The sequence below is a fragment of the Melanerpes formicivorus genome, unplaced genomic scaffold (assembly GCF_026170545.1).
Source record: "Melanerpes formicivorus ecotype bairdi unplaced genomic scaffold, bMelFor1.0.p_v2 SCAF_20, whole genome shotgun sequence".
Lineage (NCBI taxonomy): Eukaryota > Metazoa > Chordata > Aves > Piciformes > Picidae > Melanerpes > Melanerpes formicivorus.
Window position 1 is genome coordinate 1,191,206 of NW_027142372.1, and position 20,154 is coordinate 1,211,359.

Genomic DNA, 20,154 nt, shown 5'->3' on the forward strand with positions numbered 1-20,154 from the left:
AGGCTTATCAGTTCATAATTTCATGTTGAATTCCAATGGGTATTCATGCAAGATGTTCCCCTCTATTTCCACTGCCCTGTATCCTATGTGCCTGTGAACATTTCAAAGGAGATTGGCTGTTTGGTGAATGACAGAGCCTGAGAATTTTCTGTAGATCTTCTAAATGCCTTTTGCTAGGCAGCTAGGAGTGTGTTCACACAGCTGACTCTGGTTGTATTTCTGGGTGGATATTTCATGAAATTATTGCTGCTGTGGACATTTTGGCAATGGTGAAAGCCTCATCTCTAGGAATTGCACTAACTACGGTCAGTGGATTTGAGTTTATAGTTTATCATAGAGAATTATTACAGTTTATTGCAATTATGTTGTGTTAGACAACAAGTGTTACGAGGAGCAGCTGAGGGAAACAGGATTGTTTCGTCTGGTGAAGAGGAAACAAAGGGGATACCTCTCTGCGCTATGAAAGGAGAATGGAGCAAGGTGGAGGCTGGTCTCTTCTATCTAGTATCAGGTGACAGAATTAGAGGAAATAGCCTGAAATTGTGCCGGGGAAAGTGTAGAATGGATAGTAAGACAAATTTCTTTACTGAAAGAGTGGTCAGGCTTTGGAACAGGCTGCCCATGAATTGGTCAAGAAACGTCGTAGCTTTATCGCCTCAAAAGCAGTGTGACGCGGCCTGACAGCGCGGCTTCAAAGAAGTTCTTTTTGTGGAGGCGGGAACGCGCGCTTTCCTTGTGTTGAAAGCACTGCAACAGCGCCTCTGAAAGGCCGATGTGCGCACCGCACTCTGCGCTGCTCTGCAGGCAGCGCTCCTGCGCCGCAGGGTGTGATGGGGGGAAAGACAATTGCCGCGCGACCATGTGTTAGCCGCGTGCCCGAGCGTTCTGCTCGGCCCGGCCTGCACAGCCGGCGGAGCCGCGCCGCTCCACTGCGCCCGGCCCGCGCCTGCCTGCAGCTCCGCTCGTCTGCACCGTGAGTACAAAGTTGTTTCTAGCCCTCTCTGTAGAAGATTAAAATGCTGCACCAGGGGACGTTTAGGCTGGAGGTGAAGAGAAAGTTTTTCACCGAGAAAGTCGTTCGTCATTGGAATGTGCTGCCCAGGGAGGTGGTGGAGTCACCATCCCTGGAGGTGTTCAAGAGGGGATTGGACGTGGTGCTTGGTGCCATGGTCTAGTCATGAGGTCTGTGGTGACAGGTTGGACTCGATGATCTTTGAGATGTCTTCCAACCTCAGTGACGCTGTGATACTATTGTGAAAATCTGTATGGACTTTTATTTATTTATTTTGTCTGTTCAATCTGGTGAGCATCCCTGTAGGTCATCATCTCGTGTTTGGCCCTGAAATGGGAGTGTACTGTGAGTTAAAGGAACTCAGGATCCAGTCAAAGTCATTTAACATCTCTACTTATTTTGGTGTTACTAAATATATGAGCGAAAGTCAGCTATTCAGTATACATAAAAGGACTAAGTTTTGCTGAAATTGTAGCAAAATGTTGTCCAGAACAAAGCAGTAAATAATTTCTCCTCTGCTTTGTAAAGAAAAAAAAAAATCTGAAGTGAAATTTTGGGAGGGGTAACTTAGTTTTCTTGACAGAAGCTTTAACTTCTTGCCTAAAAATACAGTTGATATTTTACAAGTTGGTTAGCTCATGAGCCGTTTGTTCACTATGATGAGGCCCTCATTTGTTCAATTTGAATGTTGATTTTATGGAGATTATGTTGCTAAGCTTATTCTGGTGTGGCTACAGGATATGGAGGTGGGTTGAAGGTATTCCTAGAAATGGAGCTCATACTGCTGATGGATAGATGGTAGTGACAGCTAATGGAAAGAAGCTGTGGTAACTCATTTGTCATGGATTAGAACTCAAAACCTGAGGAGCAAAATAGGTCTCTTACAAATATGAACTGAAGTCTCTTTGAGGCAGGCCCTGTATAATACCTAAAATATGTTTGAAGGTTTACTCCTTAAAGGAAGACATCTAGAATACGTGGTAAGGTATCTTTGAAGTTTTGTCATATGTGGGACTTTATGTCTGAAAAAAAACCCACCAAAACCAACCCATAGAGCCTGACCTGAACTCTTCCTGACCTGAACTTGCCTGTTATCCTTACTTGTATTGTGAGGAATGTCAGAGCTGATGTATCTCCAACAGGGCTCTTCATGGAAGGGGTGAATAGGAGCAGAAAGGCTTGATCAGTATTAGTTTTTCTTTTCAGTTTCTTAATAGTATCCTAGCTTTGTATACAGTGACTTTTCTGTGCTACCTCTTTCTTAATGACAACAGCCTCATGTACTTAAAGGGTAATGTTATTTGGACTTTAGAAGGCATTGAAAAGTCAGTGGAAAATGTGAACTACTGAACTGGCATATTGCAAAGACAAAAAGATTAAATCAAGTGAGCAGAAAACAGCTCGTGCTGTTCTTGGATAAGAAAGAGTATTCTATGTGCCTAGAAGGCACATTAGTATATCAGTTTTCGTTTTTAAATAAAATAGATAACAAAATAGTTTGAGGGATTCAGGGTCAGTTCAGTAGGTGCATTCAGTTATTTGTTCTATAGTGTACCTAACTCAAAGCAAGAGAGTAGTCACTTGCAGGTAGAGCTTGAGATTCCTAGGCTTCTTCAATGTTTTAGGCTAATGTGGGCTTCTGGCCTTTCTGGGCAGCACCCAAGTCTTTCTTGCCATTCTTTTGCATGAGACAATGAGAAATGGAAACATGGTCTGTTCTTTTTGAGAATTAGGAAATAGGAGTCCTTAGCCAATTTTCAGCCTTGCTTACTCTCCTGATAGGGAAGGGGCCATTGAATCTTACTGCAACAGGAAACCAAATGGAGTATTTACATACTAAATAAAATCAACTCAGCTCTTTCTAATGTGCAAACATAATAGTTTTCAAATGCAGAGCCTTATCTATGTTTTTTTTTTTTAGATTATGGAATGTTCTGTGCTTCATTCTGTTTGAAAGGGATGGCAGGGATGACTGCTCTATTAACTGTCCTGGAGCAATTGAACTCTAGCCTTAAACAGCATAAGTAACTTGAAGCTTTCTGACTAAAGAGGATTAGGAAACCCATACAGAGGTTGCCTAGCTGGCAAAGGAGAGGAGAGGCAAGGCCTGTGGTATGGTGCAGTGCAGATAAGGGTATCTGTACAGTACTAATGTGAGCTAGCAGAGCTGACTGCAGGCAGTGTGCCATGGCCTTACACCATTAAAGCTGTGTGTTCTTTCAGAGGGTTCTCCTTTCTCCAGACAAAAACTCTGTTTTTCACCACACAGCCCCATAATGACTTTGTCCCCTTCAGGATTTCCATCACTGATGGTGAAAGCAGAATTAAATGAATGTTGTTCAGCTCTCAGGACCAAAGTTCTAATGAAGACAGTAGATGGCAGAAAAATCAATCAATTCTAGGAACTGAAACCAGGACATTATCTGTTAGCTTGCAGTCGGTGTCTGTTTCACCTCAGGCTCAAAAATCCTGGTCTGTGATTCTTTTAATGTGTGTTCTGGAAAGAAGTTGGGAAATGGTTTAGATACATGTGTATTTGGTTGCAGGCAAATTACCCATTATTTACTTTAAGCATTCATTCAAGATATGTTCCCCTTCTCAGGGAGGGAGGAATTAGCCTTGGTTAACTGTGTTGAACAGATTTCACTTTTTTGTCCCTTATATGGCACTTGAAGAAAGAACAGAAGCTTTCTGTAGAAGTGGGTCACCTGTGCTCAGGAGTTCCTAGGCAGCCATGTTAATTTGGTCTGTTTTGCTGATGTGCCTCATAAACAGAGTAGATTTTTCTTGTCTTGATGTTGAATGACGGTATCTGAGCCTCTCTGCAGAGGTTTCAGATGGACATCTCTCATAAAGGGAGTCAGTACTATCAGAGAATTCTGCTGTTGCATGGGTAGAGATTAGAATAGAACCACCTCTTTAGTTTGTAATGTTTTTTCTGTCTATGAATTTTTTCACTTTTCAAAATTGAAAAAAAACAACAAAGAAGAAGCCAATATTGATTAAGAAACTTCAATTCTGCAGCGGAATAGCTGTAGCTGTAATTATTTCCAGTCATATTTAATGACAAAATATATTTCTCGAAGATTCACAAGCACCACAGAATGAAGTGTCAAGTGTCTCTTCTTAGAAAGGTAGTTCTATTGTTTCTCTGCCAGAAGTGACACCTTTCTGTCATTTGTGCTATTGGTATGTGTTTTATTTCTGCTGGAGCTGCCTGTGAATTTTAGGTAAAAGGTAGTAAATTGTGAAACCCCAAATTTAATAGAAATAGATTGATATATGTGAAATTTTCAGGCAAATGCAATTTCTGGTCAATATTAGGTGACAGTAACAGGTACCAAGGAAATGTAAAACTGCATAGTCACTGCCAGATTCAAAACAGGGTCAGGAACAGCTCACTGTAATATTTGGGCTGGAAGCCAGTTTGTGGTGCTGACTCATAATGAGTAACGCTCTGTAGACAGATAGACCTCTTAAAAGTGAGATTAAAACCAGGTCTGCTTGAATTAGAGCAGGACCTAGATCTCTTGCATTCTGTATAAGTGTCTACAAGTTGGATACAGGGAGTGAGGAATACAGCCACCTCTGTGTTTGACAATATGCATGCAAATTGAAAGCAAGACATTTAATTTAAAAAAGAACAATTCTTGCTTTTTACTGAGTCCTCTTCTGTAATGTACACAAAAGGTTGAATATGCAGGTGATGACTAACACCAGTTTCATTGTGGTGTCTTGGTGTTGCCTTAAATGTGTTATTTTCACATGTCCTGATCTAGGCTTTATTTTTATGACATTTGGTAAGGCCCGTGGGAAAGACCTTACTAACTTTGTGTGGGTGATGATTCTGTTCTTGAAATTAGACTGCCAGCCCCAAACTTAATCGATATTTGGGAAATCAGACTCACTTTTTAGATTTTTGATGTTTCTTTGTAAAACTTTTACTGCAGCATAATAAATTATTAGCAATAGAAGCAATCTGTTACAGTCAGATTATTACATGTGTTTTATATCTAATGGGCTCTCAAAATTGGTCATTACATCTTCAGAGAATAAGCTTGATTAAAAGGCACTCAGTGCATTTATATGGTGAACTATTATTCATAGCTGAGAAAAATGTGATTTTTCTTGTTTCTTTACCATGGTATAGTTGGTCATTGTAGTGAATATGTGGATGTCTTGTGTATCTTCCAGTAAGGGAGTGATTTATGTAGATCCTGCATTTCTGAAAAATCATCCTTTGAAATAACACAGAACAAGCTGTTATGAACCCTTCTTTTGATGTGCTCCTTTTGTCTTTGGCCAGTTTATACGATAAACAAAGCGGTACCGTAAGTTGGATTTTGACTTTAAAAGCCAAGTAGTGACTCAGGTTCCTTTGCAAGCTTACTTCTGCATGAAAATCTACCTTCTTAAAATACAAATATTTCAAGAACAAATACACCCATGAACTGAGTTGGAATTACTGAATAGAAGAATTCATGTTGGGAATATTTCTTCCTTCTGACTTTTAAGTTCAGTCATTGGTCTTTTTTTCCTCTGTGCTGAAATAATTATACTGAACTAAAAAGACAGCCTATGTAAGCATGTTATCACTCTGTTCTTTCAAGTTGAAAGACTGGGAGCTAATCGGTCAGATGGGATGCAATGATCTTGAAGGTCTCTTCCAACCTGGTTTATTCTATTCTAACATTAATTCTACCTGTCTTATGTTCACAGAGACAGATCAATCTAAGAGGGAAAAAAAAGTATAATCAATTTGTAAGGTACAGGAATTAGGCTGGTGTAGCTGATCCTTTGCCAACCACAGTATAGCAGACCTGGAGAATAAATAACTGGTCAAGTGTCAATACTGCAGGTCACTGGCAAGATCCTAGTCCTTGTTTGAATGCACAAAACTAAGACTCCATGTGAAGGTACTCTGAATTCTTCCATGATTTTTGTGTGTTGCTCAGCTGCGTAAAGCTAGTGAATTGCAAAAGTGGCCTTACAGCAAAAATGGTAGTGTTCTGCATATTTAATTTGGCAGGAGAAGGGCACAAAGTGATTTAATACTAAAAAGTATTCTATGTGCTAGAATAAAGGTGCTCATAATGAAACTGGATTCCAGGAGTTGGTTCTTAGTGCAGATGTATACAAAGAGGGAGTTCCCATGGGACTAGAACACTCTCTACAGCACTGAAAATGCAACATCAGCCACAAAGACCAAAAATCAAACTGTCAAACTGAGTAGTCCAGTATTGTGCTCCAAGCTGTCCAACTTAGAAAGGCACAGCTGAGCAAATATTTCCCCAAATCAGTCATAAATAAACACTTGAACCAAAATGTCAGTTTTGTTCTCTCTTGGTAAACTGTTATGTTCACATTTGTTAATACTGTTGCAAATAGCTGCTTGCAGAAATACATGTAGAGGCAATAATTATCCCATTAGTATTTGTGGAAAGCAAATGCTTTTGTGGATACAAATTGAAAACCAGATTCTGAACATTCATCCAATGAATTTATCAAAACCAATATTGTGTGTCAAATGGTTAAGACAATGTGACCTTCAAGTCTGGTTTTACAAGCTAGTCTATGGGAAATTTGTGATCAGGAATGTAGAAAAACAGTATTGACCAACATTATTCCCAGCTTGATTGTTTTCTGGCTTAGGAAGAAAGAAAGGAAATTACAATAAGTGGATTTTCATTTTTAAATGTTTCAGTGTTATGCAAGAACCTTGAATTATCCTCTGTTTTTCTGAGTCTCAGTGACTACAAGTAATAAAACCTCAACACTGCTTTCTGAAAATGTAGGCAGTGTCACACGTTCTGGTTCAGGTTGATGTCTATCCATGTAGTTTGAGAACTAAATCTTTACTCAAATGAAAATCAATGGCTTGAGCACACATTTTCGCCTAAGATGGCTTTGAACTTCACAAGTGTATTTTAACATGACTCTGAAGAGAGGTGAATTAATGGGTGGCTGAACTTTTAGTCTGCTTACATGTATAAGGAGAAACTAAGAGCAGTAGGTACTGATGTTTATCTTTCTGGTTTGTCTCAGTGATGGTAATTTCCATAATGAGGAACAGCTCTTCATTAAAATCTGTATATGTTTCCACAGACATTTTGTAGATGCTGAAAAAAAAATAGTTGTCTTCTTTTGCTCTTTATTGCAAACCATGGGAAGGGGAGAATTAGAGTTGGGTAAGTGCTACTTACTCCAAAGGGATTTGTAAGAGCAGGGACTCCTCCCCTTCAACCAGTTTTCTATGCCTACATTGAACTAAATCCCCCAACGTGTATCTTCCCAATGACTCAAGCTGTGTCCTTAATTGTAGTTTTGAGGAAACGTTTGCTTTGTGGGGGGATAGTTCTGCAGTGAATCTGTTACTGTGTTTCATTTTTGCATTAAATTGCTCTAGTTCTCCTTTGGAGGCAATGGGATGCAGAGCTGAAAGAAAAAATGCCAGGTGATAGGTGGGGGTAAAGGAGTAAACTGTTTAGCAAATGTTTTCCAGAGAATTTCCTTCTGTGTTTTGTAGTGGAGACAGCAGAAGTGTAATGAGCACCCAATAGCTTTGCTTGCTTGTGCAAGTAACTCAGGCCATCTGAAAATCCCAAACTTTATGACTATGATTTGAGCATCAGAGGAACAGGTTACTTTTCTTTAAGGTAACTCTATGTGGGAGGAAGAAATAAATCATAGAGTGGTTGGGGTTGGAAGGGACTTTAAAGATCATCTGGTTGCAAATCCCTGCCATGGGCAGGGACACCTTCCACTAGACCAGGATACTCAGAAGTTTTATTCAGCCTGGCCTTGAAAACTTCCAGGGAGGGGGATGGGATCCACCACCTTTCTGGGTAGCCTGTTCCAGTGCCTTGCCACCCTCACGGTGAAGAACATCTTCCTCACATGGAATGTAAATCTCCCACCTTTCAATCTAAAGCCATTACTCTTCATCCTGTCACTTCAAGCCCTTCTAAAAAGCCCCTCTGCAGTTTTCTTGCAGGCTCCCTTTAGGTACTGGAAGACCCCAACAGGGTCTTGGAGCCTTCTATTCTCCAGGCTGAACGACCACAACTCTCTCAGCCTGTCTCCACTTGAGAGGTGCTCCAGCCCTTTGGTCATCTTTGTGGCCATCCTCTAGACCTGTTCCAACAAGTCCATGTCTTTATATTGAGAACTCCAGAGCCAGACACTGTACTCTGGATGGGGTCTCACCAAAGAAGAGGGGGAGAATCATCTCCTAGACCTGCTAGATGTTTCTTTCAATGAATCCAGGATACAGTTGGCTTTCTTTGGGCTACAAACGCGTGTTACTGGCTCATGTTGAGCTTCTCATCAAGCAGTACCCTCAAATGATTCTATTTGTTTGTGTTTGAAATTGCAGCATTAGAACAGAAAATGGGCTCAAGATTCATCAGATAAACATGTTAGAATGAATCAAGCAAACACTTGGAGCTGGCAGCATTGTCAGATGTAAACACAATAACCTGTGTTTCTGCATGCTCATTTGGTGCCTTGGGCTTTTGCTTGATTAGAATGGACCCAAAGCAGGACAATCAAAAGGCAATCAAGCTGGAAATTTGTGTTGTTTGGTTTGTTGTATATTTAATTTCTGGCTTTGGAAAAATGTTAATTTCCTTCCAGAAATGTTTGGGGTTTAACTTAGTTGTTTATATTTTCTGATTTGTCTTCATGGGTATGAGTGCACAATTCTGTTCCTCCATGATGGAGCACTTGAGTGTTTTAAACCTCAGCTTTCCTCTTCTCGTGTATTTCAAACCTTTACAATGTTTATGCCTGGATACAGAGATAGTCTTGTATGTTTAAGTCAGAAGAAAAATTAATTATCTAGCAAGATTATCCCAAAGAAGTAATTCTGAAAATAATCTAGCACAATAATTTATTTGGTCATGGCACCTGCTGTGTATATTTCTATCACATCTCATTCTGCTTGTCCATCTGCCCACAGCTGATATTTTCCAGTCTCAAATGAAAGCAGTCATGTAGATTATGCTTGGATTTAGCATAACAGGGTGGTTTGTGGGGTGGTTTTTGTTTTTTAATAAATATCAACTTTATGCAGCTCTAGAAAATACCAGTTTATTTTGAATGTTCAGCAATGCCTGTTCTCTTCAGCAACCCGTTTGTGTAAATGCTCCTTTAACTGGGTTCTTTGTTCATTGTTGGCTGAGGTGGATAGTTTGAGGCGATTGATTCCATGTCCTGTTACTATGAAATCTGAGAGATTTGTGCTGCAGAAGGGTAATGTTAAATATAATCTGGTATCTAGAAGAATTCAGTGGAAAATTCAAGACATTTGGATGTGTGGCCATCCTCAGCCTATAAATATATTGCATGCTGGTTTTCCTGTATTTTGAAGGAACATAGTGAGCACTGACCTGTTCTGCTTAGCCAAAGAATTATTAATCTGGTATCAAGAGTATAAAGATTTTGTTTGAAGTGGTTAGAAAATAAATTCTGATAGCACAGGGGACAGTTGTACAGCTGTGAGAAGATGCTACTGCTGTAGCAATGACTCTAAATGTTATTATTTCTCTAAATTCAGTTTCCTATTTTCTATTCCTAGCACTTTAAATACATAAGTGGATACCTGACCCAATTTTGCATGTCTCTAGCCGAAGAATTGTGACTGCCCATTGTTTTCTTAATCTGTGTTACACAGTGGGTTTTGCAAGTCCACTGCTATCCTTGAGAGAGAAATGATCTGTTGCAACTTTGAGCAAGTTTGAGAGCAGGGCTGACGATGGGGCTTGACATCCCAAGGCATAGTTCTTCAGTTCTTGACTCTCATACTGGAATCCACAGAACTGTGTTAGGCAGTAAGTTTCCTGTATATATGTGTGCATACACACATTGGAGAGGAAAGTTTCTGAGAGGAGGTGGTGGACTTCTGATATTGTGGACCAACGCATGTCCAAGGGGTATCTTGTGGATCTGGGACTTTTGTAAGTGGGGCTGATAGGGTCTTAAGAGGATGTTAGGAAGGTAAAGGCACAAAGAGGCTGCTTGGTTTCTTTCAGGAGGATATAAACGCAGAGGTGACTCTGCAAGTAGTGCTGAATTAAATAGGAGTAGGAGAAGCAGGCACATGAGCGGGTTGGAAGAAGAGGAAGCAGGCAGCAGAAAATAGTTTTGTGGGAAAGCTGAAGTTGCTTTCGGAACCAGGTAAAATGCAGACTCTTTCAAAGGCACAATGATTTTGCAACTGATATGATTGAAAGTCCTTAACTGAAAATAATGCTCTTCAATGCAGACCTGAAAGAAAAATAGGGCAAATTTCTTTCCGAAATATAGACGTTTTTATAGGAGGGTCAAACATTCTGGGAGGTCTTTGGTGCTTTAGTAAGTTTTAGTAACTGCAAGAGTGAAAGGCTGTAATGTTTGGCTTGTGTATGCTGCAACTGTTGTCTGTCAAAGGTCTTGCAAAACTTGGAGATACGCAGATAGAGGTTTTAGAGCTGAGGAAGCAGAGAGCCTTTCTCTTCTTTAAGAATTATTGTTGTTGGTTTATAGCTGGAATTAGGCATCAGAGGAGTATACAAGTGAATGTTTATGGTTGTCAACTATAGCAGTTGACAGTTCTCTGTGAACTTTTACAAAAAGCAAGTGTTACTTGTTACTGCTTTTAAACAGACCACATCTGGTATTCTCTTGTCATCGGATTTGCGTTCACAAGGGTTTACTATCTGAACTTTTTGGCAGCACTGTTGATTTATGTTGTAATGACAAAAGATTCAGATATGTTCTGATTTTTTTTCCCAGCCTTCAGTTTTCTTTTCTAAGATTTTTTTTGTTGTTGCTGTGCTTCTGTTTTAAAAGTTAACTTAGGTTATAAATATTAGCTTAGGTTAGAGGGCAAACTGAGATTTCATGTTGATATGTACAGATACGAAGAATCATGGTGGCTGAAGCATCTGTCTTTACTAGTACCAGTGGTACCTAGTCCTCTCTTCTGGGTGTTGCAGAAGGATATAAGTAAAGTTCCTGCTTTTAGAGGAAATTAGGGGACTATCAGAATAGATGATGTAGTGATCCAGAGGCAGAGAGAAAACTTGTTTTCTACAGTGCTTGCAGGAGGACAAAATTCCTCTGTTTCTTTAAGCAAGCCCTGTCTACTTTTACTTTCAGAATAATGTTGGCCTACAAGACTCTTAGTTGGCTGGAGTTTGGTGAAAATACTAAATAGGAGAATGCAGAATAGTGACCAATGAAACTTTTGTAATCAGGCTTTTGTTGAACAACAAAATAAACCGAAAGATACTTCTGTGAGACACTTGGAAATTAATTTAGTTTGCATTGCTTTAATACCAATTTATGGCTTCAGGTGTTTTATAGTGTTAAAAACTAACATGCAAGCATTCAGTTTTTCAGATGAGAAAATAAATTAAGCCTTGTTTTTCTTACTTGCTTGAAGGCAGTAGAATAGAAATAATTAATAACAGTAAGATGTGTTTAAAAAGGTGATGATGGAATTAGATCAGTCTTTGTACGGGCAAAGTGAAATTAGTATGTAGATAATTGAGACTGTCTACCGAAGTGTACCTTTGAAAAGAGTGCTGCTTATTTTGTGGTGTTCCATGGGGAAATAAGAGAAAATTATTTTAGTAATTATTATCCATTCTTCCTTCATATTGGGTAAAAGTAGCTGTTTCCTGGCTGACCCATGAATTAAGAATGTATGGTTATTACTGCTGGTAAAGTTAGAGACAAATGGAACTGCTTGTAAAAAGGACAACAGCATAGCCATGGGGGGTTGCATCTTTTGTGCTGTACATTTTGATTTGTGTTCCTAAAAGATCTTATTTCCCTTTAGTGTGTGGTTGTGAAAACTTAATTGCATTTCTGTAATTACATTCCTGAAAGGAGTGCATGTGTAGAAATTAATCTGTTTGCTGCACCCACTGGACACTGAAAGGCTGTCAGCTGTCTCATGAACTTTTTTAGGGAGAAAAAGAGAGTTTATTGTCATAGGAAGAAGGGGCAGGCTACTCAGGAGGCCTACATGATTGTTGTACAGCTATGCAGGGAGAAAATTAGAAGGGCCAAAGCCCAAGTGGAAATTAATTTGGCTTCAGCTGTTGAAAAGAAAACCTATTAGCAGCAAAAGCAGGACTAAGGAGAATCTCTTTCCTTTGTTGAGTACAGAGGGGAACATAGTGGTAAAGGACAAGGAACAGGCTGAGGTACTCAATACCTTCCTTGCCTCAGTCTTTAGTAGTTAAAGACTAGTTGTTCACTAGATAACCAGCCCCCTGAGATGGAAGATGGGGAGCCCCAAAATCCAGGAGGAGATGATTGATGACCTGCTGTACCACATAAGCAGACTCAAGTCTGTGGGCTGGAACAACAACCCAAACTTTCATTTCAGTTTCTAATCAACAGTCATAAATAAATTCTTGGTCCACAAGGTTTTTCTTTATACTCTTTTTATGTGCATATTTGTCAGATTTTATTTAAATAATTTTATACACAATAATGGAATAAACTGTTACATTAATGCACAGATTAAAACAGTTCTTATGTACACTGACCACAGAAAGACAGAGGAATGAGGACAAATACTTTACATTCACCATCTTTTATCAGCATGTTAAGTATAGTTAACCAGCACACATCAAGCACAACCACAGCCATATTTATAAGAAATGTACTTGTTTCTAATTGCACATGGGCATATAGACATCTCCCTTTAAAAAAACAAAAAAAGATAGGAACTGAAATGCCATTTCCCCCAGACAACCAAAGATTTGCCAAAAAACCCCAACAACACACAACCCAAAGTCAAAACAAACAGAAAACCCCAAAGGGCAAACAGACAGTGGACCTGCAGATTTTACAGTGGAATTGGGCATGGAAATGTGGTAGCTGCATTTGAACCCTTTTGGTCACTGGGGCACTTTGGAGGGGTTTTTTCCACTAGTGACAAGTTTTGAACTGCCACGTAAACTTATTCCTGACAATAGCAATGGGATCTCTCGCTTGGGAAGTGGACCTACTGGACACTAGCACATTTAGTTAAGTGTTAAATCATCTAACAACATGAAATTGCAGCCAAAGAAGGCTCTGGATGCTTTGGGTTTTTTTAGTATATGAATTAAACCCACACCTCTACTTGTAAGATTAAGGCAGCAATGGAGAATATCTTACTACAGTGTGTGTTAGCTGTAGATAATATTCTCTTCTCCTTCATCACATTTTTACATTTGTAAGCAAAGACCAACATACTGAAGTAGACTGGCTGACTACAAAGTTTTATAACAGAGAACTAGGTCTTGTGTGATAACCTTGTTACATCAAAGCTGAATTTTTTTTGCCTTACAATATACACTTAGAGTCTATGAAAATTAAAAAAACTGGTAAAAATATTCAAATATTTCCTATACAGAGGTACCCTTGTCTAAGGTAAAGTCTAGTCACTGCTATAAAAAGGCATTAAAAATTAAGTAAAACACTGGTGTAAACCAAGTAAATGCTCACTGTAAAGCTTTTATTTGTAAGGCAAATCTTCTTCACACCTATTGGAAATATATTATTTGGAGATTCTCCCTTTAACTGGTACTACCCATAGCTAACGACAGCTAAGTCTTGCAGATAGGTTCACAGAAAGTGCAACATAAATTACAGCTCCAGGTCACCTGCAAGTTTGAGGCCTCTGGCAGTGACTGAGGAGCACCGGTACATAAGGAGTGGCTACCAGGAGAATGGAGACTCTCTTTTTACAAGGAATCACATGGAAAAGACAAGGGGTGATGGGGACAAGTTACTGCTGGGGAGATTCTGATTGGAATCCAGAATAAAATTTTTCACTGTGAGAACATCAGACGTTGGAATCTCCTTGCAGGGAAAGCAGTGGGTTCCCCTGCATTGGACAGTTTTAAGGTGCAACTTGACAGGGTGCCGGACGAGCTCATTTAAACCACACTGTCACCTAGAAAGGTTGGACCAGACGATCCTTGGGGTCTCTTCCAACCTGGCATTCTGTGATTTTTTTTGTGAACATGACACCTTTAAGAGAGCCAGCTTAAGGCTTAGTTATTTTCTTATTTTACTGAATTAATTCTGTTCCCTTATTAATGAAATCATGCAACCAAAGAAACACTTTCAGAAGGGAGGAAAGCAAAGGACACAGCCTTATCTTGCTGTTAGTGCAAAAAAGGCCTGTGTTCTCATCATGAAAACAAGGGGCAGCAATGGTTAACTTGAATGAAGGCTGGACTGAGGCTTAAGCCTTTTGGTTCTTCCCCTCCTTGGCTCCTTCACAGGCACTTGCATCTAGACACTTACATTTTCTTCTAAGAACAGTTTTATTCAATACCATAATACTTAATACAGTATCTGTGCAACTTAAGAATCTTCTGACTGTCTTCTCTGTATACCCTCATTGCAACTGGTCTAAACATTGTTTCTAAATGGTGAAAGACAACTGATCAAATTCTGTACTTAAAGGTACACTGGTATGCTTTCCTGCTGGTTGCTAGTTCTCTGTAGTTCTCTCTGCTGCATGTAGATGCATCTAAGTTCAGTCTCAGGCACTGAACAGTGTCACTGCAGAAATTAAGCACCAGCTATGGATCTTTGTGGGGAACGTTGGTCCTATATTGATCTAATTTTTGTTTGGAACAATGTGCAAAAAATCTGAAATTTCCTGGCCTGGGAAAAGTTTCTTTGTGCGTGGCACAGCTTCCAAGTCTTGTCATTAGCCAGCTAAGATTAAGCAGGCAAACCCAAGTTATGTCAGTGCTAAGGAACACATGCATGCCTACTCAGTCAGTCTGAGTAGTCTTGGCTAGTTGTCAGCAAGTGCTTGGTGAAATGCTCCAAATGAAGTCTAAGTTACAACAAACTGAAATGACTAAGCAAAATACCATTTTCCACAGTACAAATCCACTCAAAAATGCATGTTTGAGAAACAGCTTATTCCCTGTGAATAGTGATGCAAAGTCACAGATGTAACAAGGCTTAACTGGAGGCTTACCTTCTTTAATTTCTAAAAGCTTTTTCAGAGGATTTCACAGTATCCTGTACTAATGGATCTTTTTCCTAAAGGAAGGCAGAACGTGGCTGTCCTCCTTATATACCAGCTAACAGTTTAATAAATGAAGAACTGCAGCAGTTCAGGTGCCCAAGCTGCTCACAGATTCCATCCTGTATGGTGATTTCTGGCCAGCATTCCTTGAAACAGTCCATATACTACTTTTGGCTTCTATATAGATATGAACCTAGTAAGGTCACTTCAAGGTCCTGTTTCTGACTTCTGTGATGTATTGTATCAGCAGTTTAGCTTCATTTTCTACCAGCTTTCTACTGGTTAGTGAGGTCAGCAACACGAATATATGGGTCAGAGGAAGGTAGACTGGAAAAGTATTTTCCTGTACAGGAGATTTTCTGCAGGTGTTTTGAGAAGATCTGTCTCCCTGTACTATAGCCAGAACGTTCCAAAGCTGTGCAAGGGCCTAATCTGAAACCTCATCTGGACCTTTAAATTAAGAAGATTGAGTTCCTGTATGGGTTGATCTGTGGACCATAAATATTCTCATCCCTGAGAAAATAGTGTGTTATAACAAAAATATCTATTTTGCTGTTCTGAGAACCTCAGACTGCAGACCTGGTTTCTGCAGGTAGATTCTATTCTGTCTTTTGTTGAGCTGTGATAACTGTCTTTATGTCTGACTCCTTCAGGCTCATTGTCCAATAATTCAACAGGGCACTGCAAATAAAACATTTTTAAGTCTCATATCTTTTAAAATTGCTGATCCGTGGTTTACATTTGCTTCTTAGGAAAGAAATTCTTAAACATTTGCCAATGCCTCATGAAAGTTAGTGAACCAGTCCAGGATATGAATGAAAGTTACCTACTGCCCAAGAAAGCAAGAACCTGCTAATTGCTGCTCTATGAATTGGAAGAACTGCAAAAGAGAAATTAAAAGCAAAATAACTTGACTATGTGGCCACCTACAACCTAAGAGAGTACAAAGTAAACTCATGTCAAAACAATAGCATAGGAGGTGTATCTATATACAAAATGTCTGGGCTTGACCTTTAAATTGTATTTTGCTGAGAAGAAATGACCAATTATAGGAAATTTCCTCTGGGAAAATGACATCCTACATACCTTGCACGTGCAATTAGGGAGCATATGCAATAGTAACAGCAAAGTATTTCTCCTACATTCTATATTTAAAAGTTTGATCCTGGATTTCCTGCAAAATCCCTTGCTATGGTAAGATGTCTTTCAAGTGTTGCCAGGGTCTGTGCCTCGGGACACAACGGAACAAGATGGGCTGACAAAATGGGGCTGAATGCTCAATAATGCAAGTGCTTTTTGGGCTATTGCCTATGAAAGATCCACTGCTGAGTAACTTCCTGTGGCTTGATGAAGCAATATGTGTTACAGGCAGGTAGTCTTCACTGGCAGGATGGAAGGCCAGAAGAGATGCTGATGTGTGACAGCTGCTTCCTTTGTCCAGTTAAAGAAAATACTTTCAAGAAATTATTTTCTGGAACTGCCAAATGAGCTTCACTGAATTCTTCACACTTGCTTGTTGCTTAAAACAGCCAAGATAATTTGCAAGCAAATGGTACTTCATCTTGAATAAACTTGTAGAAAAAAATGTCATTCTGTTGGAAGTGGACTGCCTACTCCATCTGCATACTCTTGTCCCACAGGGATATCTGAGAGAGCACCATTCCCCACAGCAGGTCTGTTTACACACTAAGCATAGCTGAAGGAAAGAGTGAGCTGCTTGGCTGAAAATTCAAGACTTAGAGGAAGACATGCAGTTAAACTAGGTGGGTAATAAAGACCTGAACTGAAGGGAGATGAGTATCTTAGTGGCATCTGATACTTTCTGTATTGGGAGCTCAAAGCAGGTGCCTAAGAGGAGTTGGGTGCCAGACCTGTGGCTTCTTACTGGAACATCTGTGCCATATCACTTAGTGGAAGCAAAGAATGTAACCTGGGCTTTACAAAGGTATTTGTCACTTGAATGGATGCTAGTTTGTATTTAATGGTATTATCTATTGTCCAAGAGGCATGAGGTAGTTGAGTATCTTATTCTCTGGAGAACTGAAGATGTTATTGTTAATTTCTGGGACAGAGGTCCCAGTTTTTGGAGGGAGACTTCTGGGCAGCATCTTGAACTTAAAGCCTAGCTGTGCAGTCATGCAATTTGTATGATCTTTCTTTTTCATTTGGGCTGTTCCTGGTAGTAAGATTCTTGCTTTTTCTAATTTCTATGGTCTTCTCTATAGATTGCAAGTTGTCTGTCTATAAAACCTCAAAACAAGATGGCAATAGTGCAATACATCCTGAGCTATAAATACTACACTAAACCAAAGAAGTGATACAGTAATAGAAATAAAAATAATGCAGTAGGTAATTGCCTTGGTAGTAGCTATTGGAAATACAATCTGACCCTAACATGGTGGGTAAAGATGATTTCACTCCCATGTTAAGAAAGCTTTGCTCCTGTTTCAGAGTGGAGTGGTGATGAAATGGAACTTTTCCTTTGTGGGTTTTGTGATGTGGCTGGTGGAGGTGGAGTATGAACTAAGTGAACATTGATGCAGGTTGTTAGCATTTCCAGTCACGAGCAAACCAAATAAATGTGACAAACTATCAAGCCGCCTTGTTAAAAGGCCTCCCAAGAGCTTCAAAATGTGGTAATTCCATGTGTGCTAAGAGGCTTTTAAGCCATGCCAGCTAGTGACTGAAGAAGCTGTGTTATTGAAAAGCAAACTTCATAACAATTAAAAGATTCTTATGTAGTCAGCAAACAATTAAAATGGGATTAATGATGAAGTTGGTGGGGTGGCCTTTTTGAAGGCCTCAATGTATTTTTGCTCCTTGGCCTCATGTGATTACAGAGCCAGAACTGTGACATTTGAAATTCCTTTACTATTGAAATGTTTTTAACAAGAAGCTGGCCATCAGCTGGGCCAGAAAAATACGACTTACTTTACAATTAGAAGAAAATGGGTTTGGGTTTAAACCCTTCTTTAAGTAAAACTGCTCTTGGTCACAGGCACTCTTGTAAAGAAAAAAGCAATACTTGATATGTTGCAAAGTATTGATTATATTGGAGGAAATGGATTTCTGTTTTGTTTTGAACAGAAATCAATGTTAGGTGAAAAAGGCTGAAATCACCTTGGGCTTTTAAACTGGGCTATTTTAAAAGAGAAAAAGAAAAGCTCTCATCAAAAATTGTTTTATAAATAACCCCCCCAACCTTTGAAATAATAATAATAAAAAAAACCCATCCCAAAACCAGTCAACCGAAAAAACAACAGAGGAAGCACTACTTACATTTAAAAGACAAGTTGAATTGAATGCATAGAGACAAAAAACTTTATAGGTCCAGAGGCAGACTGTGGGCTGGACTCAGTGAAGAAGCTACTGCCTCTGAAAATTACTGTAGTTCTAGTGATAAAGAAGTATAAGAACTAACTCAAAACTTCATCAAATGTAGTGATCACTGGGAAGATACTGCAGTGTTAAGTGACCACAGCATGTAACAGCACCCAAATGCAGAGTTTGTTCTGTGTCTTCTACCTTGCATAATACTACCAGAGAGGAGAGCTGGAATAGGCTTAAGAGAACTGAGTATGCCTAAAATACCCTTCTAATTTATTCAGCACAATCCTACTATGTTTTGCTAGGTGAATCCATGTTAAATTATAGTAATAGCATGTTCACAGCAGGAGAATAAAGCCAAAGTTTGGTGGCTCCGGGTAGATTATGTAATGCAAAAAATGATTCCCTCTTCGTGTGTATATTACATTCTTTTTCTGGAACGAAATATAACAGAAGGTAAAAGTCTGTCCATCTGCATGTAACTTTCATACTTAGGTGAAAAAGTCTGTGGACTGTGGATTATATGATAAAGCCATTTCAAATGTTGGTATAAGGGAATGCATTTTTCAGTAATGGTGTGGTGTCAAACCATATCTTGCACTTAGTAGCTATAAGAGGAATGCTGCTCCTGCTGTTCTTCAGCTTGTGCAGTTACATTAGACAGAGAATGGCATGGGCATATACAGCAAAGACAACCTTCTTCACCAAGAGAAGAAACTAATAAACCACTGTAAATGAAGTGCTGAGTCTTCACTTCAGAAGAATGCAAACGCATATCCCAAAGGATAGTATGGCAAGAAAGCTAATGACATTAGTGCACAGTTAAAATTGCTCTTTTCTCACAACCGAGATGTACTCTTTCCTTACATCTAAGAACGTTCAGGTGTTGTTGGTTTAAAATAGGTCATGGCATGAATATCTGAAGTAATTATTACTGTCAGAAAAGTTTAATTCACTTCTTCACAATAAAAGAGCATTTAACTTATGTTGATTGCTTTTTTTTCCTCTACTCCAACCCCTCCTCCACTTCTGCCAATATCAAAACTCACAAGTTTTGGTCAATGTAGGGATTGCATGGCACCAAAGGATGTAAGAAAAAATTAAATGGGGTCTTTAAAGGTTGTTTAAAGCCAAGTAATAGAAGGGAGGCATTGAGAACAGAGAGCAGATGTCTTCCCTCATAGAGTCTGTAGATAAGCTCTGAGCCAGCCTGGTCCAAGCATAATCGAGGGAGCTTTGAACTTTCTGTATTCTCAGTTGAGCTTAAAGTATTGGCTTTTTTCTCAGGCTGTCAGTTGTCATATTGTTAGCCAGTGCTGAAGCTGTAAGGAAACAGAAGTAGTTGCTCAATAACATTATTGGTTCAAGTTATGATAGCAAGAGATGTTTTAAATACATTGGCTGACAAAAACAGAGTCACAAAGAGGTTTCAAAATAATGGATTGTAACTAAATTTCTGTGGTTTCCAGTTTGCAGTGAGAATGGTGCTGACTATGAAACCTATTGAGTCAGTTTTCATGTGAGTTTTAGAAGTTTTAAAACTGCTGACCATGTATGAGAGGAAAACTTTTTACTTGTTTGGTTAAGGTAGTGAATATTTTATTTACAAACTTTAAACAATGTAAAAAAAGTGTTCATTGAAGACAGAAACAAATTAATATGTCCTATTGTTTGTCATGGTTTGAATTATCACTAGGCATTTACTTCTGTGCATAACCTTTTCTAATTTAACTGAAATGAATTTCCTTCATTTTTGCCATTACAGATTTGGGTTCAG

General features: G+C 39.2%; 1 protein-coding gene across 2 annotated transcripts in view; it reads right to left on the minus strand.

The window, feature by feature from the left end:
• Positions 1-12,452: 12,452 nt before the first annotated feature.
• Positions 12,453-20,154, minus strand: part of SLC6A2 (solute carrier family 6 member 2) — a 67,977-nt gene continuing 60,275 nt past the window's right edge. For both annotated transcript variants that reach the window (XM_068150496.1, XM_068150497.1), the window contains exon 14: positions 12,453-19,699. In XM_068150496.1, coding sequence (XP_068006597.1) covers positions 19,676-19,699 — 24 coding nt within the window. In that variant the 3' untranslated portion in view covers positions 12,453-19,675. The remainder of the gene's footprint in view (positions 19,700-20,154) is intronic.